This window comes from Platichthys flesus, chromosome 21, assembly GCF_949316205.1.
Source record: "Platichthys flesus chromosome 21, fPlaFle2.1, whole genome shotgun sequence".
NCBI classification, from domain to species: Eukaryota; Metazoa; Chordata; class Actinopteri; order Pleuronectiformes; family Pleuronectidae; genus Platichthys; species Platichthys flesus.
Window position 1 is genome coordinate 7,344,126 of NC_084965.1, and position 23,973 is coordinate 7,368,098.

The following is a 23,973-nucleotide window of genomic DNA, read 5'->3' on the forward strand; positions in this document are numbered from 1 at the left end:
TGTAAATATATGAATCGTATCTTAACTTAATGTTATCAGTGTTTCCTAACATACATTTACATTGGTTAATGGGTTTTCATGGCCAGGCAGCATATTTAAATTCCCTGTAACATATCTACTATATATTTATCAAAGATAAACCATTTTACTCTATGCCAATTTTCAGACACGGACTTTCTATTATCAACAACATACCAGTCAAACTGGTATCAACTCAAAGCCAAACACTTTCACATGCACACATGAACCAGACACTCAAGGCCATTCCACAACAAATGACAACTTTTTAGCCCCCTACCTTGGAAGAAACTTTTGACGCGGAGGTAGGAAACTGCGAGGCGCAGCACAGACAGCTTGTCCAGCTTGGAGATGACATCCGGGGGAAATGGCAGCAGGCTGGCCAGCCGGTCCAGCTCGGCGTTCAGCCTGTCCCGGTGCCGCTTGGACGGGTTGGTTTTCTCGCTGCTCGAGGACGGCTTCCTGAGGATGACACAGACAGGAAGGGAGAGAGAGAATGAGAGGGGTTCAGAGGGCACTGGGGAATGTGTGTGTGTGTGTGTGTGTGTTAATAATTTGTCACACATTAAAATAAGCTGCAAACTTCTGCGGTTTTAGCTATATGGTCCAAACATAGTGGAGAACCACCTCAACAAGAAGTAAGAAACAGAAAAGATGTTTTACTTCACTTGTTGGAGTCATTCTTCTGTTAAAGGGAACATTCGTACATGACAGAGGCCTTTTCATAAAGCGTACAGTCTCCTTGCTTTGAGCAGTGATCTAGAAACTGTGGCCAAGACCCTGTATTAATGGGTCTTAACATAGAAACTTCAAAAAACTATCTTTGTGTACTTTATACAGACTTCACTGTGTTCTTATATGATTTTTTGATTATTTCGAAGGAAGTTTTATTCTTTAATGTAATAGTTGTTCTTCATTATTGGGAAACAGCAACTGATGAGGTAGGGTAAGCTACCTTGACAACCGGGGACACGTGACCAAATAAACCGCATTTCCTTTTGACTCAGCTTTCCCCGATACATCATGCACCACACTGTGCTTCCTCCAAAGATCTTTTCTCTTTTTTTCATCGCAATTGAATCATTGTTTGTATGTAAAATATCTATGTTTAATCTTACCCACTGCGGCTATCTCAATCTTTTCAGTGATCCCTGATATTGGTATTGGTAATAAGATGTTTCGGATACACGGCACTGTCCCTCTCAGTGCCGCAGAGGATGTCCAAGTTAGCTTGGACACAGAGTTGTGTGTATTTAAATATGGAGTACACAGCTTTACCCGCCGAACTCAACATGATCCGCATATGTAATGGTCAGCTCCGATTTCCTTAGCTGAACATTTCTGTCAATCTCAACAGAGACGGCAAACTTTTATGTGAATGCATGGACTTTGCTTCATTGCTGTGGCCGAGCTAATATCCTATTTTTAACACTTGTTACTTTTGAAAAATATCGAAAGGAATAAATGTGAATGTCAAGTTTTAATCAGAGCATTCGGCAAGAGTTTGCTTCACTTGTATGTTCCAAAAATATGCATAGAGAACCCATCAAATCTTGAATCCATAACAACACAAGTAAACATCAGTGAATGCCACCTAATTATAAGTCACAGTCCTACAACATCCAGTGGCATTAGAGGCAAACTAGAACTCCAAATGCATTTTTTCAGTCCACATACAATAGTGATTTGATGTGGCAAACATTTGCTTTCAGATCGGCAGCGAAGGCGGTGCAAAACATGAAAACTTTATAAATGCCACAGGCCTTGTTAAATTACCACTTCCCTCTTCAAAATCTTATATAACCTACATTCACTATTCATGGCATCAGCTGACAAGTTAGTCCAAAAAAAGGAGACCTCAATTTACCCATAAGTCACCCCCATTTCTACCTATTTAGATATAAATATTAAAAAGTAAGCCATGGTGAGTCGTAAGATTCTTATAATTAATCAACTTTAAATATGTGGGAAATTTGTAATATTACATATGTATGCAATCAAATGCTGCGATCATTAGTATTACATCTGTAAACCTGTTATTCAGCACAACATTTCATTCACTACGAACTGGAGCTCACGCCTTGGTCATCTTCTCTTTAAAAAGGCAATTAATAAGGTCGACAATTGTGTTTCCATTCAGGTTAAATGATTAGAAAAAAAAGCAACAACAAAATGTGCATCCCTATAAACCACACAACACTGATGTGACAAATACAAAAAACGATTAAAGCATCAGCTCCTTAACTGTTTTTGGACGGGCTTCCTCCTCTTTCTGCCCGCGTACATGCAGTCTCCCGGAGGGATCATGGTCATGCGCTCCGCGGAGGTAACAGGTGCGCTGCGGAGGAGACAGAGGGGACGTTAGATTCACATGTAAAAGCCATGAGCACTGAAACACGTCCCCACACGTTGCTGAACATTGCAAGTCGCACATTGAGGTTAAATATGCAGTTAGCTCATCTTTAAAATTAACTTAAAATCACCTTAATTAAGTAAAAGATTTTTTTTTTATATCACACTTTTAGATTAAAGAATAACACACCGGTGCAACATCTATTTAACATATATAACAATGCAAAGACATGCTGAACCCTTAATGAAAAAGCAATGAAATATTATTTGCAATTAAAAAATCTAATCAGACCAAAAATGAAGAAATAAAGTCCACTAACCCAATATCAGTGTGGTTGTCAGTTAATTCCAGTATAGTGTTGTTGGCCGCTGAGCCACATTCACTTTAAGTGCAGAAAAAAAAGGGAGAGACGCGTCTCCCACAGGGTGCACCGGCTCGGTAACGCCAAATGATGATAAGTCCAAGGAAATCAAATAAAAGCGCAGAGGTCCTGTGTGCTCCGCTCCGAGCTGATGTTTTCATCAGCTACGCTCTGCTCGGGACAGATGTTGGCTGATGCTTTATACCCAATTGAGTCGCCTTCACTTCCTCGCGTTTCAGGTGGCGGATTCCACTGAATGACATGTCGAGCCCTTCGCACGCAACTCTCTGCCTCACAAACACAACAGCGACACACACACACAAGCACATACACACGAGGCTTATGCTGCATTCAAGAGCCCCCTGTAAATGGGAGACAGAGACATTTTGGGGGGAGCTTGGTCTGACCAGAGAGAAAAAGGCACACACCATTGCTCGTGTGAAATAACACATTCATGCAGGCTTCAGATTTATAAGCGTGAGTTTAAGCAGAGATATGATATTGCGTCTTGATCTTAAAGGTTCAGTGTGTAATGTTTTGGTGAAGGGGATCTATTGGCAGAAATTGAAGATAAATTAATCCTAGTGATGTTTTCCCTAGTGTGTGATCTTTTAAATTGTACAAATTGTTGTTTTCTTTAGCCTATGTTTACATACTTTATAATAACATCAGTAGTGGGTCCTCCTTAACGGAGGCTGCCATGTTTTGTACAGTTGTCTAAACTGGACATACTAAAAACCTTTTGAGTTTTTATGGTAACTGAAGGCTACCACAGGTTCTCTTATATGTTTGGAAGTGGAAGTTGAGGTGCATGAGGGCTATTCAGCTGCAACATGAAACTTCACTATTAGATGTCACTAAATTCTACACACTGAAACTTTAACACTGTCACCTGTCTGATTTGCAAACTATATTCTTAAAACTTGGGAAATAGACTGTTCAAAAGCGTCAATTGATAAATGGCATTGCTTTGCATGAATTCAGACTTTAATGCGGTTCAACTTTAGCAAACTATTGGCCTACTCCTACTTATACAGCCGCAATAATAATTTAACTTTCACCAGAGAGGCAAGTCAGTCAAAAGAGGGCAATCAGGCAGTTGTTCGGGCCACCAAAGTTTTTTCATTCAAAGTTTGTATTGCTACTTTCAACTGTATTTAAGTGCCATTTGCGTTAAAATGTGTGTTTCTCTATTGAGCTCCCTCTAGGTTTGCATATTTCCGAGGAGTCGTTGAACGCAGCGGGAGACCTCAGAGCACAGCCGCGCGCGGTGAATACACACAGAGTGAGCAGCGCGAGAGGAGGGATCACACGCGAGGGGCAGCGCGCGGATCAGACACCGACCTGCGGGACTCACAGCGAGGCTGCCCGCGGTGGAAGCGGCTCGAGTAGCGGAGGCTGGAGCTTCGGGCGCCCAGTAAAGGAGGAGGAAGGACGGGACCGGAGCGGACGAAGCGAGCAGACAGCGCAGCACAAGTTTTTATGTGTTTAAAACCAAAAAAAAAATCATTAATGTGGCGCGGATCTAAATCGAGGCGCTGGACAAAATGTGATTCCGCCGTGAGTGTGACAGGAATAGCTGAGCATCTTACATGATCGATGCTCATGTGCAGAAATTATATTTGATGGTTTTGAGTTTCTTAATAATTAAAGTGCAAAATCTATACCATTTTATTTTGTTATTACAAGTGTTTTGATCGTAAGGTTGAACTGACTGGGCTCAGTTTGAATTATCGTTCGATTAATTGCCAATCGACAGACGATGGTGGAGTTATGTGCCCTGAAAACAATGCAGGACAAAAAGAAATATTGAATTAATTTACCGGTTTAAGCAGATTTCCAACAAAGGAATGCCAATTTAGGTTTATAATAAATGACACATAGGAAACAAAGACACAGTAGAAAACAATACAGGTAAATGGACAATACATCGACATTATAGCTGCAAATACACAGAGCTCTGATATCCGTTTGTGAGGCATATGATTCTGGACTGGATGTATGAAGTTGTAAATAAAGGATACACATATTAAATCATATGCTTTACTGATAAAAGAAACAGTTAGCTCGGCTATTATAATTCCAACATGTTTTTGATATTTTATTTTATAAAGAAATAAACATTAGCCTTTGACTTTAACTCAATGCCAAGTGGCATACGATATATTGGATCTCTTGTGAGTTGTCATGGATAAACATGGATTATCAGCACTGCACATGCCTGTGGATAGGCTGCACGACAGTCCACTGTGCTGCGCTCTAGTGGACAAATCTATGCACTACTAACAGCCAAGTATACCCTTTAAGCGCACACACCTTAGTGTATATTTATGTGCAGTAAATCATGCAATACGATGGCAGAGATACACTTTTTGTCTTTAAATAAAGATGACATAGTACAGGAAAACCCCCTCGGTGATGATGTGCCACTCACACACACATACACACACACACACACACAGGCGGTGGAGAACAGTGTGTGTTGAGAGGCTTTGAAAGACAAAAACAAAGCGGAGAACAAAGAGAAAACAGAAGCCAGTGAAAAACAACACAGCAACTTATAAGCACAACGATCAACTTATAAGCACAACGAGCAAATTATGATCGCTCACTTCTATTCAGTATTTAAACATACCATTGCACGACATGCCCTCCCTGACAAACAAATATTGAAAACAAATTGACAGAATTGGATCACATTCTGTGTAGCCCTGTGATATCCCTGACTCAATGATCTGCACTCAAAGACAGCAGGGCAGTCTGTGGTCACATGACCAATATGTGGCCATGTGATGTGGCTCCACCTACCAAGATTATTTTGGGAGAGCTCTGAGAAATGTTTGTCTAACTAAAGCTTTAATCTGTGAAATGAGGAGACCTCGGCAGACCCACAGAAGCCAGAGGGATTCAGAATAAATCACTGCTTAATCACCACTGGTCCTCATCAATGTCAGAACTAATGCAGCCAGTGTATGAGAGGAGCAGGACTCAACCCCTTGTCCCTGACATTGATGTGACAATGAAACCTGACTCATCTAAAATTCAAACCTCATTCTCCTTCTCTCCCGGCTCTTCTTCAAAACGTAGAATGTTTTGTTACGCAACAGTGGGATTGCACCTTTGACAGAGCAGATGGCTGTCTGTCCTGGTGCTGTGTGATGTTTCATATGTTGTGACAGGTGGGGTAGGGGATCTGCGGAGGTCCTGAGGTCATGTTAACAATGTCAATGGCTTCCATTAAAGTTACAGGGGGGCTTTGGTATCAATGTAAATCCACTGGCAACACTATCCAAGCTGCCCTCCAGATTAGCCCAGGCTTAAAGCTCCACTAACGCTGCTGGGACAGACCTTTGCACGCAAACCACATGTGTGTGTGTGGGCGCACGGCTGTTTCCACTGTGCCCGCGCACATGTGGGCATGCAGTACGAGTTTGAGTATGTGGCTAAATACGCATTTGAGAATAATGAGCGCAGAGCAAAACAGCACTCAGTGAAGGCAGTCTACCAGGTGCAATAGTGTGTCTCTCATTGATTAAGATGTCTCCGTTAGTATCACCATGGGATTTCAGGAGACGTGCAGGGCCCATGACGTGACAAGTCTGATTCTAATGGACATTCATTATTAATGGGAGGGTCAATGCCGGAAAGCACCAAACATACACTAATTACATCTCTGTCACTGTCATTTAGGGCAAGTCCTTTGTGTCATTGATCGATACAAGATTGCTCAGTGAGACAAAACAGTCAAACTCACGCATACACTATTATATCTAGACCATATTCATAATTAAGCCTGTGTGCATCATTATCCATGTCGAGGTGGGGCCATTAGAGGGGCTGACCTCAGTCACAGAGGACCCTGAACTCTGAGTGGTAAAGAATTGTTCATAGACTTGTGCTAGTGCAGAGCACAAATACCATGGTCAGGGTTTGTTGAGCTGCAGTGTAATCCATGTCAGCATTGAGTTGTTAATGGACGAGACCAGCTCAAGTGGTACTGTGAGGTCAGGACCCCCGAGACCTGAAGGGAATACGGTACAGACATACGACACGTGTACGCATGCATGCTTTCATGAATACAATAAACAATAGTGCTGTTTCAGCTGTTCTTGTTCGTTGACCGAGAAACTGGGCCTTTAGTTTTTGATATCACAGCTGAGTAGACTAACGTTTTTCAGGGTGCAAGAATTAGATCAGATTTGACTAGATAGGACCCAAACCTTTAATCCAGGACAAGTTTACATAAAGAGGCACTCTGCAAAATAGGGGGGCTGACATCATATAAAAACTACAAACTAATACGTGACTATACCTCTGCTACTGATCTGTAAGGCTTTGAGATTCAGTAGTATAATTGTAGCCCATTAACAGGACATTATATCTGAGGGGTATTAGGACTTCTAAAGTGGGTTCTTCTCTTGTGCAAGTATAAAATACCACCACCATGTATCTCCAAAACTATAGTCTTTGCTCCTGAAAATAACATTTCCATTATGTTGTAATAATTTGTCAGAAAAATTCAGAAAAGACTAGGAAAAACTGTAAATCACAAAACTTGTTATTAATGGATAAGCCATTTTTTGTCAAGTTGTTAGGAGAATAGTGAACAAAGCAGTAATCCATTCATTTATCGGTTACAAAGTGGTATATTTAAGTCTTTCAGTTTGTGCAGTTCAATTTCAGATCTGAGCTCCAAATGAGTATTTAGTGTTATGCTTGTTACATGTCACATAGCTGTATCACCTAGTGGAGCCAAATACTCCACCATATATCTCACACTTGTGCTTTGCTGTCACGGTTCTGACAGTCCCTGTATCAAGAGCTGTGTCAGTCCCTTAAAGAGGAAAAATATTATGTCCTCTGTGGGGATAATCTTTTGCTGACATTTGGATTTGGAATCTTCAATGGGTGTTTCATGGTGTGTACCGGGTTCAGATGGAGGTTGTCTTCTTCCTCAGCTCCCCTCAACCTGCTCCATACCATATGTGTTGTTCTGTTTTCATGTGCGAAGTCCACAGAAAAAAAGAGGGGCACACGGAGAAAGACATAAAAAGATTTTCAGTGTTATGTAACACCAAGGAAGCTGGGAAACCCTGCAAGCAAATGAGTCACAAATGAATGTTGACAGCGGAAGGCAAATGTGAAATCAAGCAGCAACTCTTTGTTTGGACACAGTTTGCACCAACCAGTCCCAGGCTAAGATAGTTGAGCATGCTGAATATTGGATATGCTGCCGATGTCATCAACAGCAGTTTCAAATGTTAGCAGTTTGATGGATGTGTGAAAGCGCTGTCAGGTCCTCAGACAGAAAGTAGGTAAAGGGGAAATGGGGAAAGAGAAAATTATGAGGTCTAGTGTCCTCAGAGTGGAAGCTCCAGAGGGTTCAGCTGAGTCCTCCAATCCCTGCAACCTATTAAATCACCTAGTTATCCTCAGTTTAGCTGGTTCACATTCATGTTCCCTACCACCAACATTCACAGATAGAAATGCACACATACACACACACACAGTATAGCCCTAGGTGATGCACAACTGAAAACCGCGCTGGCTTGTACAGCCAGAGGCCAATGGCCACAAAGTGCATCTCACGGTAATGGCAGCCCAGCTTCTGGAGAAGACTGACAGACTGGGAAAAACTAGAATTAGAAAAATATTTTTTACATTATGACTTCACAGTGAGGTTGACTTTTGAGCTTTTGAAAAGAAGGACTAATTTAATGAATGAGACATGTGTGATTTAGCTTCATAATTAGTATGAATTCTCAAGTTAACTCCAACAATGTGCCTAGTGAGGTCACAGTGAAATGGACTTTCAAAATCTTATAACAGTCAAAGCAAATGTTTGAGCTAAATTTGGTGAAATTCCCTCAAGGTGTTCCAGAGACAACATGTTCACAGGTATGGGACTGACAGACAACCTGAAAACATACTACCTCCGGCCGCAGCTGTCGCCGGCAGTATTCTATATCCGACAGAATTGTGTTGGCAGAAATGTGGCACCACTGGGAGAAACTTCCTTTGCCTTTCATCTTAGCCTAAAGGTTTACACACAACCGCTATGGAGCAAAGCATCGTCACAATTCATGAAGATTTAAATTGTATATTTCTTTTGAAACAATGATAGGAGTCCTGAGAGAACCGAAGTGATACACATTTTCTCAGGATCATTACGTCATGATTAACAGCTCCAATCGATACTTACTGTATGCTCTGTTAGCTCTCCTGAATTTAGAGTTTGGATTCAGACAGAATCAAGTTCCTTTTATCAGCCAGTTTTACCACAGACAAGACCAGTTGAAACCTATGAGGAAGACACCTTACCTAGTAGCAGAGGTGGTTCAAATTCCTCAAAAAGGACGATATTATGGTTTCTATGTCTTTTTTCCTTAATGAAGTGACTGTCTTCTCTCTGAGTTATTTCTAACATCACTGACTCTGTGACCTCCATGCATCTGTGTCCATGGTTTCCGACAACAACATGACTACCGTATTGACACTTACAGTCAACGCGATTAAATATTATTCAATCCAACCAAAACCTTATGTGACTGAAAACAATATGAGGGGAAACTGAATGAGTCACGCCATTTGCTGCCCACATGCCACAGTGATGCTAATAAATACCAAATGTATTTCTCTCTCGTCCAGTTTGTTACAGCTCAAACATGGTGCTGTACGTCTGAGCACTCAATCTGCCACAGTCCTGGAGAGGAAAGCTTCCCTGCACTGAGTGATGCTTTTCATTAAACTCTGCAGGAACCCTGTCGCCTGCCTGTCGGGCCAGTCTGTAACCAGGTCATCAATAATCATTTCAGCAACGGCAGCGTGTTGCGATTGGTCTTGTTTGCGGTTGATCTGCTTTTCTGAATGTTGGTCAAAGTGGTTTGAGGCAATCGCAGTCATGCAAACCAAAACATTTTTCAGCTGCTCCTGCTCACATGGTGACAGTAGCTTCAACAAACAAAAACAGAAGTGTTTGAAACGTCATTTGCTACTGAGAATCCTTAAAAGCATTAATCAGGTCCAGGTTCAAACTGTGTGTTTCACACAGGTTTCTCAGCGAACGTGGACAGTCTGCCACAAAGAGGCCCTTCTCACCTTCATCTGCTGAAATCCAAGTTTTATACATATTGGTATGAGTAGGAATTTGTGGTAGGAAAGTCAGTATCCAATATCCAGCTGACCAATTGACATGGAGACTACAGCCTTGTTGTATTAAATTGAGCCTATTTACAATGTGGCTACATGTGGCAATTCATGATGGTAATGCAAAAATGAAGTAGCGCCGAGTCAACTAACCTGCTTAGTTGCTCAGATAGAGCCATATTAAAATTACATAAGTAATCTACTGATCGCACAGGAACAATTATGGCTTTAGCAGCAAATCGGAGTGTACAAACATAACTCAGAGTGAGTTTTACTGCAAAAGATAAAAGTAAATCATTAATCAGAGAACAAATTCTTATTTCTTCACTTTAATGTGACTGCCAGACTGAAGAAGAGCCCTTATTCAGAACATATGCAAAGCAGGGTCTTAAAGCGGTCACTACATCTCGTCAGTTTCACTGTGGTCATTTATTGCAACAAAAGAAGGTCGCTGCCATCTTGTGGCATACAGATGGTTTTGCATTATGGTTTTTGATTTTACATACAGTATACTTTTACTACAAGCAGAGCTGGACCAACCTTTTCACCTAAGCAACAATAAATTCAGTTTCAGTTCAATTTGTTTCATTTTTGCAGTTTTAACTTTGGACACACATTTGATTTCGGTTTCAAGTCATCATGCAGAGTCCCTTTTAAAAGAGCACAGTGTACTTATTCATGTTTTCTCGACACACTAGATGACTAAACAGGATATGCTGTCATCTGATATTTAACCGACCCATCCTGACCTTCATCACAGCCCATCATTTGGATTTACGACATGGATCATAAGTATCTGATATAGCGGCTCCATCTGTCTGAATACCGATCCAACGTCTTATAAATGCTAGAGCCAGATGCACAAACATAGAACAAGCTCAGTGGAAACTTTTGCGTAAAGTACCTCTTCCAAAAAAAAAAAATGTAACCGCTTGTAAAATGCTCCAAACCTTTTTTTTGCCAACATCTTCTCATCTCAAGTCCGACAGGATCTCAAACAGTAAAAACAAAAACATTTACTTATTATATCATGACAGCACATTCCAGACAGAAAATCCTATTTTTACGCAGTGGTCCGTGAAATCAAGAAATTCAAGACAACGACAAAAAAAGCTGTCGAAAAGACTGGATGACTAAAAATATAGTTTGGCTTTGTCACTTTAACTTTCTTCATTAGTTTACCTCATTCTGCAGCTTTTCAGTCATTTAAATTGGTCGACAGTCACATTATTACTAGGTAATAATATATATCAAACTCATAATCTATCTTTCACCTGATCACCTGACCACCTTTACAATACATATGCTGGATCTCTCACAGTTTCTCAGATAAGATAAAAACAAACTCTCCAGGCTCACACCTACTGCTCTGTAACCTCCCCATATAATTTGTGTGCTGCATTAGCACTCGATGAGACAACCGATTCAATATGGCAAGCAATTTGCCCCACATGGCGTACTTTGTCTGAGGCAAGTTGCTGGACTCAGCCAGCTCCTGCTTTAAAATCCAAGAGGAAAACAAAGGTAGTTTGGTTTCTGCGAGGTCCCGTAAGAGCAGGGTATCAGGGCCTGCTTGGTTCGTTTTGTTGTATTGTCCTCTAGTGGTCTGAGACAACGTTGTCCAGGAAACTCCATTTTATTTCCCCCTTGGTTATGCGTCAGAAGCAATGTCACTCTTATTTTTAAGTACCTTCGGTGAATACCCTAACGAGTATCAGGGCTGCTGGCTACCTCTTGCTGGAGGAACGAACTTGGTGCCTCATCCAACCTGTTGGAGCTGATAAAGACAAGCGGAGAGAGAGAAGAAGATAAAGCGGTTGAGGGAGAGATTATGATTTCTACTTTGCATGTACTCGCTTCAGTGCAACAGAGGGCAAAACGTAGCGTTAACATTTGACACTCACAGCGTGGTCCACCTGGTTGTCTCGGGTTACTGGCGCTGCTACCGAAGGACGACTGGAAGTTATGGATAGTCTCCTGAAGAATCTGCCTCTCTCGACCCTGGTGACAGCCAACAAATATACACAGCTTTTTGTAGGAAAATATGACATTCTTGAAGGGAAAAAAGGGTCTGTTTATAAAGTATCCATGTAAGTTGTTTGCTTAAAATAACTCGATCTGTCTCTGCTGGCTAAACAGTTTGCTACAAGACAATGTTGAAAGAGAAATCTGAAGTGGAAACACCATACATTCAGATGAGAGAGGACTGGAGAGCACTGGAAACATCACTGCAACTAAAACACATAGCATACATAGCAGTATATTCTATTTTGAACTAAATGAACCTTTCCAGCATTGAGCTCTGATATGGCTGCCAAGATCTGTTGTCTGGGTCCGTCAGTTTTAATGCCCAGCTCCTTCAGGTCGCCATCTGTCAGAGTCAAGAACGCCTCCATGTCCACCTAGAAGGAGGGAAAAGAAGAACAAGGGTCAAAAGATTATATGAAACATGCTATGAATTAAACATTTAACACAAGTATAACTCTGGAATACTGCCTTCCATGCAGTACCGATGGACACTGTTCAGTGATGCAGTCAGGGGAAAACACTTCGCTTCAAACTGACAACTAAAAACTCAAACTCTACAATAACAAAGGAGGAAAACAGACTTTATAGATGAAGGAAAATGTTTTGGACGCAAAATAAAGAATACCTCCTGTTCCTCAAATATGGGTTGGTATTTCTCCAGGGACAGTTTCTTCAAGATACTTGACAGCTCATCTGTTTTTCCCAAAAAAACAAAGACAAAATTAATCTATGATGTGATGTAAGTGCTAAAAACTTGGCACATGTGGCCGGTGGATTTTTTGTGTCTGGTCAAACTGGGCCATATGGCTAAAAAAATGCATCTCAGTATTTTGTCTTTTAACTATAGATAGAAGTGTAGATGTAAAGAGATATGATTGATGCGTTCTTATAATAAGAAAATAAAGTTGCATTAAAAGTCTAACCAACTAAGTTAAACTGTGTTTTACATTGATGTAACTTATAAACAAGCAACTCTTGGAATCATCAAGTTGTCAATATCAAACACTAGCAGAAATAATTTAGCACATACAGCTCAAGAAAATTGTTTTCTATTTCCACTGCATTATTTTTGGTCATTATTGACCCCTTTGTTAAGGGGTTGGGTGATACGATCTAGAGTTAATCACAGACTTTTTTACCTTTTCATATTTTTCTTTATTTAACTGGTTTTGTCGTTAAATTGTGGAAGTGGCTCACAATGCCAAAAGTGACACAGTGTGGTTTTGGGACAGGCTCCACTGGTGCTGGTTGCTCACACATTGGTTTTTGGATCTGGTGCGGGTCGCTTCCTTAAATTCATGGTCATGAGTTTTTTAAAAGTGGAACAGGTTGCCATCTTTTGCTTTGATGACACAGTGACAAAGCTTGCATAATAGAGTGTGGATAGCCAACTCAAGCACATAGTGACAAGGTGAGATGCGTACAAACATTTTGAACTGATATTCAGGTTTGGGTCGGGTTCTATTACATTGACAGAACTATCTATTACTTGAAAGTTTTTACTGCACTGGTCTGTAATCTGTGAAAACATCCAATGACCATGCATGTCTGGGAAAGGTTAACACAAACTCAGTGCAGCTTACATTCACTGCATCAGTCTGCGGACATTAAACATGAAATGCCTACCATTCAAGTTCCGGAGAGGCTTATTTAGTTTCGCTCACGCTGGGATGGGTTCAGACAGAAAAATGCGACCCGAGCCGCACTAAAATGAGATCTCTCCTTTAGTGGAACAAGTATTTCCTCTCCTGTGACCGCCTCTGTGTCAACGCCCGTTTCTGACTTTAAGATTTTATGTTTATGATTTATTTGATCAGTGGGTCTGTTCTCTTTTACAATGCCCCTTTCATGAATCCAGCCGCTGATATAACAACCTTGTTTTAATTTTATTTGCTAAAAAAATATAACGTAAAAGGACAATATTAAAACCACAACTGAACATTTGGGGAAAATAAAATGCTTTCTTTTTTATGATTAGCCTATCGATGACAGTGATGAAAATATTGTACAATCAATGTCGTGGTGCAGTAACACACTGGTGATGACTATGACACAGGTGTAACGTCCACCCCTAGTGGATTATCAACATCTATTTGTCTCCCTACTATGACACAATAATTCCTGAGTAACCCTGAGTTCACTGTGTTGTTACCTTCATCAGTGATGGTCCCACTGCTGGAGCCTCCACTGCTCTTGGAGCGAGGATGGGAAGAGGCTGAGGACAGAGAGTCTCCCTGCCCAGTAGGAGCCTTTGGCGTTGGGGAAGGAGACGGTGTCAAGGTGGGGGACGTGCTTTTGGAGGTGGAGGAATTCCCTGACTGAGGTCTCTTCTTCAACTCCATCTTCTACAAAGTAACAAAGAAGGACAGTAACACCCCCTCAATGACATGTCAATTTTAGCCTTTCCTACACACTTGTCACAGTGATATCAGTTAGGAAACACAACACAAACCCTTCTTGAGTGGATGTCGGAGGCGACCAGGCTTGTGTGAGATTGGATGTCAGGGAGGCTGATATCAGGTAGCGGCAGGCCAGGTGCTGGGGCTGGTGGTGGGGGTTGGCTTTGTGACTGGCTGTGCTGCTTCTCTGGAGCTTGGACCTTCACATCTATAAGGCCAGCTGCTCTCTTCCTTTGGGCTGCTATCTGGGAGAGAACGCTGTCTGCACTGCCCCCTGGTGGATGGAGGGAGTCAGAGAAAGGATACCATCCTCAGATTTAATGCTTGCAGATTATGGCTGTGTTTTGCAGTTGATATGTGTTTGTTTGAACCTGAACGGTTGTGAGAGTCCCGGTTGAGCCCTGCCACTCCATTGGAGCCCCCGGAGGAGTGGGGGGAGTGGTAGTGACCAGAGTTAGAAGGAGAGGAGGAGGAGGGCCCCTTTGTGATGATGGGGAACTTCATGGACCTGCTAACCACACGACTGATAGACGTCTGATAAATAAAGGAAAGAGGAGGAGATGATAGCAAATGATGCCGAAATGCAGAGAGGGGTTTCACCAGCTCCACTCTATCACATACAAACACTCACGATATCTGAGTTTCCACTACTGTTTAGTTTCCTTTGGGGCGGCATGGGTAGCCTTGGCGCTTCAGTCTTTCCCTCCCTGAGGAGACGTGAACGGTCCGAGTTCCATGGCTCGAAGTTAGATGGAGGCAGGAAGGGAGGGATCACAGCTTTCAGCTTGTCATTGGGCAGACGGGTCAAAGGCGCACCACTTCTCAACTACAGGAGATAGAAAACCCATTATACAAGAATTTTATTTATACAACACCTGTTAATAATAATAAGCTTTTGTAAAAAAGCGCAAATCCTAACCCTAAACCCCATCCATAATCTACATATACAGATGCTTCAGGAAGTATTTAGACAGCACTTTTGCACAGCAATCTACACTCAATAATTTGGCTACATTCTTCCTTAAACTATCCGTCCAGTAAACCTGTAACCAGCAACCAGGCCAGACGGGGCCAGACAGGGTCCCTGGTCAGACCTTATGGAAGGATAAATGCTGCAAGATACAGATCCGTTTTTTTTTGTTGATATTCAGGTTTTGGTCAGGTTCTGTCACATTGCCTAGGCTATCTACTTGATTTGTTTCACCTAACCTGCCTGTGATCAGGGGAAGACTTGGGTACGGACACACAAAAAGAATCAGGGTCCGGCTTAGCTAATAATTGTCTTAGGCTAAGTCTACTTCAGACTTAGTTACTTAATTTCAAATGTATTCTACGACACAAAACCACATAAAATCCAGCTAAGCTCTCTAACTTTCTGAGGTTCTATAATGTAATTAATTTTGTTAAAAGAATTTTGATGAAATCTACAATGAAACAAAATTTAAATAAATATTCCTACCAGTGTGGTTATAAGGAAGTCCTCCTTCTCTGAAGATGACCTGCAAAGGCCTGAAAAAAGGATCATACAGCACATTTACACATTCTCTCTTGCCTGTCCTATTATGCACACCACATGGATCCACTACATATGAAACAATTAGATTTACACTAAACATATGGTGTCATTAATGTTTAACAGATCGACGTTACCGCGATGGCTCACCAGTGTCTTTGCTCTTGACAGCCCAGGCCGTGCTGACATCGTTTCCTCCCAGGGCTGGAGTTGGCGCCTGCGCCCCGTTAGTCACGGCCCCAGGTTTTCTACTCGCCTTCATTGTTGCATCCAATGAACTTTCAGCATCGTCTGGGAAGGGAGCCAGGCGATTGGACGATAGGCCGTGCCTCAGGGTGTGAGTCAACTTCAGCCGCCGGAACCTATTTGACATCCTACTCCACCAGGACTGTAAGAGGGTTGAAACATTTAAGCATCATGTATATATGGTTTCTATACCTTTTAATGATGATTTTTTATTTACACCGTTAACAAATACACAGAATATTTAAATAACAGGGTGTGTCTTTTACCTTAAGGCCTCCCTTTTCATCAGGAGGCACAGGGACGTTGTTGAGGGACTGCCGACTTTTTGAGCGTGTAACTAAGGCTCTGCCACGGTGTTTTGACTTGTCTTTATCGACTTGCATACACACTGATGCTAAAAGACGCACCAGCTCCGTGTCTGAGAAAATCCAGAGTGGACACAGAAAAAGTTTTAATAATTTGGTGTGAAAAACCTCCATCACAACTTTCATAGCCCAAGCTGAAATGATCAGTCACAGATAATCATTTACGGTAATATTAAGAAACACTAATATATACACTAATACTAATATTCAAGACAATGGAAGATCATGAGATGTGGTTGAAAGCTTTGGAGAAGGTTAACAAATGGGCCAAACAAATATTTACATTTTAAATAGGTATTTGTTATTTTCATTTAAAAAATGTCTCAGATTCAAAATCAAATATCACATATCAAATTCAGAAATAATGATTTTTGTTTAGTTAAACATTTTCCTGAGGCACCGAAGAACAGATCAATGAGTGAGGGTACCTGGGTCATTCAACAGCATAACCAAATCAAAGGCTGTGTATCCATTCTTAGCTCGAAGGTTGACGTCAGCGCCTTGACTCAGCAGGTACTTGACTATGTCTTTGTTACTGTAGGAAGGAAGGAAGAAGAGAGGAGAGAATGTATGCAAGTACATAATCAAATTACATATCCAATCAAATTCCCTGTTTTTACTAAATAGAGTGATCCATTAAATTATCAATTTTTATTAAAATGTTGGAAACAGGTTAACACTATAATCCCTAATTTGCCTTGTCTTACCCGTGATAGGTGGCCTGCATTAGTGCAGTCCACCCATGGACACCGTCTTGTTTGTCTATGTCAGCATTTTTCTCCACCATCAGCTGGACTACTTCTAACTGGCCGCTCACCGCTGCCATCATCAGAGGTGACGCTCCCTCCTGGCTGGATGAATTCACCTGAGTAGGATCCTCCTCCAAGATCTCTTTGACTAGCTGGGAATTCCCTGAGTCAGTATAGAACATACATATAGTTAGTTTCTATACAAATATATGGACTTTACTGTGTTTTCTTGTCAATGTCCTCAGCCAAAATACTGTTTTTGTGATTTCCACAAAACTTGATGGAAGGGTGGGACAGAGAGAAACAATTTTGGCACAGATTTGGAAAAAAAGGCAGATCCAGGCCTTTTTTACATAATTTCTTTTAACATTTTAAATTTTAGTGTTTTCTGCCATTTTCACAGATTCCCGAGGGAGACGTTTATGGATCTTGTCCCATATTTAGGGGAGTGATATCTATGTGTTTTCAGTTTGGTTCAGATAAAAATAAAAATTCAGATCCAGCAGATATAAATGTGGTTTCATAGGGGTAGTCTTTTTTCAGACCTTGTACATTTGGTGCTGATCCAAATAAATGGGCGAGTCAAGGAATTTTTTATAATCGCTTTCTTTACCATTGCTAAACAGGACATGAATGTAATTTAACTTACCCAACTTCAGGGCGCTAAACACATCTGGTCTTCGTCTCTCGTCATCTGTGAAGAAATGAGTAAAGACTGAGAGGAGAAGAGAGGTCTGACATCATTTTAAACAACAGTTCTACTGGCCAAGACTCCACATGGCTCGGCACCATCAATGTGTGTGTGTGTGTTTGTGTGTGTGTCTTAATGGGGGGGTTAAGTACAGAAACAATAATCACTACTTTAAAACAGAGAAAGAACATGAGAAAAAAGTAGCATTTTTAAAGATCCCTGCACGTGACGTTGCAACTAAACTGTCCTAAATCCTCTGCTGAGAAGAGCTTTTGAACATCAAAGACAGGTAGACAGTTGGTTTTTCTCTCACTTCAGTGTTAACTACAATGCAAGACTCTTAAACTCTAACTGTGGCAGCACACACATAAGAGGTAGAGACAGAGCAACACTTCTTGTTAAACGGTCTTGCACCATCATTTATGTCTTTTCACAGTGAACCAGTACTGCTCCTCAGGTGCTCTGGTATGAGTGCTGGTGAGGCAGCTTTTATGCTCCAAGCCACTGGAAAACTCTACCTGACGACCTGATGACAGCTGGAAGTGTTGAGATCTTCAAACTCAAGCTTTAATCCTCTCTCCTTAGCCGGGTTTTTGATAAAGTCTTATTTTATTGTATTTACGTTCTTAAATAGTATTCAGTTTTGTTTCTTTTAATTATTCATTTGTATGATCATAAATACTACCATGTCGTATAATAATTCACCAATGATTTTATAGTGTAGTCATCTGCAACACAATGCTACCTTTTTCATACACTCTATACATTTTTTACATACACTGTAAACCAAGTACAGTAGCATGCTTTGACATTAATGTGTTTAAATATGAACATGCTTGGGAGTGGGTTCCTACCTGTCTGTGGACGGACAGTTGTGATGGAGTCCAGATAGGCCTTGATGTCTCTCTGTTTGAGCTGCATGGCCAGTTCAAATGCCGTTTTAGACAGAACATTGATTCGATCTGGGTCAGCTCCACGTTCCACCAACTGCTGAGCTACAACCACCTTCAAAACAGACCAAACCTTATTGTTTTCCTTCTACAGAAGTTAGATTCAGAAACAGTGCCAAGATATTACTCCACCTATTCTAAGTGGCACATGCAATTAAAAATTAAACATGTTGTCCATTTCATCTTTTGCTTCCTCTAACCAACCATTTGTCATTAGCCTCACCTTCCCACTGATGGTTCCCACCATGAGTGGTCCCCAGCCAGTGGTCTTCTGGGAAAAGTTGACATCAGAGCCCCACTCCAGCAGCAGGCGCACCGTAGCCTCGTGGCCAAATTGACACGCCACCATCAAGGCTGTGATGTCCATGAATTCTCTGCAACTTCCTCCTTCAGGACAACCCTCTCCACCTCCAAAACCAGCCCCACTGTGGGAAAAAGATTCAGACCAGTATGAGACTGAAGATGTAATTCTAATCTCTAAACTGAATTCTGCTTTATTCTAAGTGTTTGCATAAAAAACAGCCCCAAACCTGCAGCTGTTGTTGTTGTTGCCATTAGAAACCACCTCTGCAGTGACAGCCAGATGATCATAGTCATCCACATAGGCCCCACTCTCCAGGAGTAGTTTGATTACGTGAGTGTGACCCCCACGGGCAGCCATAGTCAGGACACTCGCTCCCAGCCTGTTCCGTCCGTTGATCTCAGCTCCGTTCTCCAGCAGGATGTGTGCAACAGTCAAGTGACCAAATCTGGAAGGAGAAAGGAGACACAGGAGAATAAAAGAGGGAGGGGATCTAAAATATTTGGTATCCCCCAGATTAAGATGTTTCGTCATGCATTCGATTTTGAGTTTGGTTCTCCTCTTTGAGCTGAATCAACTCTGAGAGGGTTAAGAATCTGGCCGTTGAAAAAATTAGCTTGACTCATGATGGACTCTAGAAGAGTATCGGCTCCTGATGTAAATGTTAAGTTCTTATTCTAGAGTATTGAAATTCAATGACTCTTAGTTGGTTGATAAACACAAATCAAAACCCTGTTATGAATGTTGTTGGGGCCCAACCGATATGTGGGGCCGATGCATTACCGATATTTGGTAGAAAATGTACTATATATAGGCGATGCATATATCAAGAACAGGGCAATTTATAACATATTGCTTGATATTTTACAGTTTAACCTTGAACCTTATTGTAAGTTGCTATAGACAACAAAAAAACAGAAATACATATCTAAACCCAAATATATAGAACTTGACATAAGAAAAATAGAAAATAAACATATCTGGGTGTTGGGAGAGTCTTCTTTATTGAAAGTGTTTTCTACTGGACGAATTAAAGAGTGTCATCTGATAAGTTCCGCCATGTTATAGTCATTGTAATTCATCATTACACCAACAACTAAATTTAGCAGATTTTGAATGGACTTTGGTGTGACTGGTGTGACCATCACTTCAGAAGACAATGTAGAGTTCCACCTACCTGGCAGCCTGCATAAGCGGGGTCCAGCCGTAGTTGTTGCGGCTGTCTACCGAGGCTCCCTTTCGCAGCAAGAACCGGACCAGGTTCTCGTGTCCGCTGGCAGCGGCAAACTGCAGGGCGGTGTTGCCCTCCTCGTCCGTGCAGTCCACCGGCACCAGAGACAACATGTCCGCGGCGCCGCAGCATTCCGAGCCCGCTTCGGACCGCAGCCTGCTCTGCCGACCGGACTCTTTCGGCGCTCCGGGCTCCAGGATGCCCCGGGCCGTCTCGTAGTCACCCTCATCGCAGGCACGGAAAAGCAGCAGGGAATCGGCGGCAACACCGAAATTCATCTCTTCATCTGCGGCGTTATTCCGTCTCCATTACAAGTTATTTGGGTTTCAGTAAAGTTTCTCCTGTCAGTCTTGGGCGGCCTGTGTTTAGAAATCATGACGCACGGTGAAATAAAGTATAGTCTCCGGGAGCATGACCGTCCTTCATCTTCTCTTTATCCTTCTTCTTCGTCTTCTTCTTCCTTTCCTTCCGTTTCTTCTTCTCTGACACACTTCACGAAACTCTGCAAAAACTTGCTCCGACAAAACAAACAGTGGCGACCTGTCGTACCGGCACAGCCTCGGTTCCGTTACTCGTTCGCAAATCACAGCAAAGCACTCAACTACCGTTGTCACCTTTCAAAACAAAAGCCTGAGTGTTTTAAAACTGACTTTTTAAACGCTAGATGCTGTAGTACACGTCATGTGTCTGTTTTAAACCACAACACAGCCCGTTACACCATTTAAGAACCAGGAAAGCAATCGGTTTTGTTGAGTGTCTAGCTTTTTCTTTTCAGTGAGGGAGTATGTAGTGCATAGTATGTTCAGTACTATTCGGCCTACGTCTGTGATTAAATTACATAACTGGTCATCAAAACATGAAAATGGCCCAATTCCTTTTTCCTGTTTTCACTTTTCTTAAATTTTTATTTTGACAGCACGAACCGGATGTAACAGTATGATTGGATTTTAGGGCAGTGAGAACCTGCAACGTGGTGTGGCCACCGATACGTGTCGCTGTGGTTCACAGTTCAAGTTAAACTAAAGAAGAAGACACAGGAACCCGGATGAACGTACAAAGGAAGGCTCCTGCCTCTGCTCGTTCTTTTGCTGAAGAGTTCACCACGCCGTAGTGCACGTTCCTGGCTCACCGCTGTTCGTTTCGATTTCTTCCGAATAAGTCGGTCAGGAGTGATCACAATGGTACGTGGTTTTCATACAAGGACGTGGTTGTGTCCTGTTAACCTTTAAATGTATATATTATCGTCTTATATGCGAATTTTCTACTAAGAATTCCACGGAGTGTCGGAGCTAACATTAGCAACGGTAGCTACAGTCGCGGGAATTATACGTCCCGCCACAACCCGTTCACAAAGCCGACTCTTAAGTGATGTTATGTGTAATGTTGCTGTTGTAGCTACAGTCCACAAACTAAACTGTCTCATGTGAGTCTTGACATTGAATTCTACTAATCGGCAAACTTAACAATGCACCACCCTATCCCTGTATATTATTGAAGGTGATACTTAAAAATTAACTGTCTTGATCTCATGCTAATGGATCGTCAAAACGGTAGACTCGAGGCGTATACAAAGACCTATAATACTTATATTAGTTAAATGTTAAACATTAAGATCTTAATGAAGTGATCAGTGACAATGCAACTCATCCTACTTAAACCACGACTTTAAACGAGCCTCGAGACAAACGCTAGCTCTCAGGAATCGTGAGAACTATTATAAACCCAAATGTTAATGGACAACTTGACCTACAAAGTATCTTTTTAATAGTTTATTTCAAAATGTTGGCACCACGTGCTGTTAAGCCGGTGCTGCGTTCATGTCACTACGTAAATATCAAGTGGGTTTGAAAGTCGTAATGCATCTGGAGCAAATTTAGGTTAAGAAAAACATTCAGCAGCATCTCTCTAATGCTTAAGGATTTAGTGAACAGAATTAATATTTTAATTGTAAAACCGCTTTGCTAATCAGCAACTGTATGTACACAGATGCCATTACTCCTCTCACTGGGTGTTCAGAATGATACCGTTTTGATAACTCTTTTCTCTGCACAAACAGGCTTTCAAGGACACTGGTAAAGCACCTGTGGAGGCTGAGGTTGCCATCCACCGCATCCGCATCACCCTCACCAGCCGCAACGTCAAGTCTCTGGAGAAGGGTAATTAAGCTTAAAATATTAAATAGAGAATGAATAATGGACCAGAGCAATGAGGATAAAAATGCCATCGTATAATTTGTGACGAGTAATACGCTATTCTGAGCTATGCTTATAAAGATATCATGTATTGATTTGATGTTTTCTGGCAACTCAACTTTGAATCTGTTTTGTCACTCAGTCTGCGCAGACTTGATCCGTGGTGCTAAGGAAAAGAACCTGAAGGTGAAAGGACCTGTCCGTATGCCAACCAAGGTACTGAAGGACACTGGCCAGACATTTACTCTTATGCAAGGCTACAACACAATTTGTCAAACTGATTTAAGGGTTCTGCATGCACCACAAGATGACCACTGGACACTTGTGCATTGTTGAATCAAGATATGTTTGCTGTTTGATCTAATAGAAAAATGAAATAAATAAGGTCTTCAATCTCTGCCTTTTAATGGTTTAAGTTTTGTATCCGCTCTTCCTGCTTTTCACATCTGTCTTAAAATCCTCTTTGTTGATAATTATAAACAACTGAGATCTCTTATGTAAAATTAAGTGTACAATACTAAAATAATTTATTCTAAACACTTGTGTATTTGAAGACTCTCACTGTATTTGTTATAGCTCAGGCATAAACAGCAGAATGTCTGAACTGTGTAAAATTTACACAATCAGAACATTGTTAAACTTCTTAGCAAAACATGCATGTAACACAGTACATGCTATACAGTTTTAATACCACTGTGCCACACAGGAACGGTACAGTCATATTTAGGTATACTACCTGTTTATTCAGGGTCTTCATTTGGATCAAGCTAAATTCTTGTCTCTGCCTTGCCCCAGACTCTGCGTATCACCACCAGGAAGACCCCCTGTGGTGAGGGATCCAAAACATGGGATCGCTTCCAGATGAGGATCCACAAGCGCCTGATCGATCTGCACAGCCCATCTGAAATCGTCAAGCAGATCACCTCCATCAGCATTGAACCTGGTGTAGAGGTTGAAGTTACCATCGCAGACGCATAAACAATGCTGATGATTCATTAAAGAAACGAATAAGAAAACTGATGTGATGTTTTTGGCCTCTTAACATTTTGATGTGTATGAGTGACTGATATTAAACGGTATCTGATGATTGGTTTTATGCCACAATTAGTTCAATCATGAATCATAACAGATGAGCTTAACTTCATTAATATTTGATAAGTGATGAATTGTTGACATCTTATATAGATTCAGTAATGAACTGCAACAGACTAAGTCTTAGTTTCTGAAATCTAAACTGTTATCAGGCATGAATCAGGGGACAGATGCTAAGCTTATTGTGCTATTCTAGCCTCACGATAGCATAAGCATTACATTTTGCTGACGCTTTTATCCAAAGTGACTTACAATAAGTGCATTCAACCCCTAGGGTACAGACCCAGAACAAGAATCAAGAAAGTACAATTTCTTCAAAATAAAACAAAACTACTAAG

The 23,973-nt window shown here is 41.4% G+C and overlaps 3 protein-coding genes across 3 annotated transcripts in view; 1 reads left to right on the forward strand and 2 right to left on the reverse strand.

The window, feature by feature from the left end:
• LOC133933140 (uncharacterized) overlaps positions 1-2,943 on the reverse strand; it is a 61,431-nt gene extending 58,488 nt beyond the window's left edge. Inside the window, exons 1-3 of the mRNA XM_062380125.1 lie at positions 2,691-2,943; positions 2,264-2,356; positions 299-480 (exon numbers count right to left, since the gene is read on the reverse strand). Of these exons, the coding sequence (XP_062236109.1) occupies positions 299-480; positions 2,264-2,331 (250 nt within the window). The 5' untranslated portion in view covers positions 2,332-2,356; positions 2,691-2,943. The remainder of the gene's footprint in view (positions 1-298; positions 481-2,263; positions 2,357-2,690) is intronic.
• Positions 2,944-10,288: 7,345 nt separating this feature from the next.
• On the reverse strand, positions 10,289-20,933 carry LOC133932913 (ankyrin repeat and SAM domain-containing protein 6-like). Its single transcript, XM_062379813.1, has 18 exons — positions 20,298-20,933; positions 19,350-19,568; positions 19,043-19,244; positions 18,724-18,874; positions 17,828-17,872; positions 17,137-17,341; positions 16,858-16,964; positions 16,331-16,482; positions 15,969-16,206; positions 15,765-15,814; positions 14,937-15,131; positions 14,677-14,839; positions 14,359-14,579; positions 14,059-14,251; positions 12,532-12,599; positions 12,164-12,280; positions 11,783-11,879; positions 10,289-11,655 (listed from the first exon to the last, which is right to left on the reverse strand). The coding sequence occupies exons 1-18, from the start codon at positions 20,627-20,629 to the stop codon at positions 11,606-11,608; spliced, it is 2,805 nt and encodes a 934-aa protein (XP_062235797.1). The 5' UTR covers positions 20,630-20,933; the 3' UTR covers positions 10,289-11,605.
• Positions 20,934-21,372: 439 nt separating this feature from the next.
• rps20 (ribosomal protein S20) lies at positions 21,373-23,563 on the forward strand. The gene is made up of 4 exons (XM_062379796.1): positions 21,373-21,532; positions 22,408-22,507; positions 22,686-22,759; positions 23,339-23,563. Exons 1-4 carry the CDS (start codon positions 21,530-21,532, stop codon positions 23,519-23,521), a joined length of 360 nt encoding a protein of 119 aa, XP_062235780.1. The 5' UTR covers positions 21,373-21,529; the 3' UTR covers positions 23,522-23,563.
• The last annotated feature ends 410 nt before the right edge of the window (positions 23,564-23,973 follow it).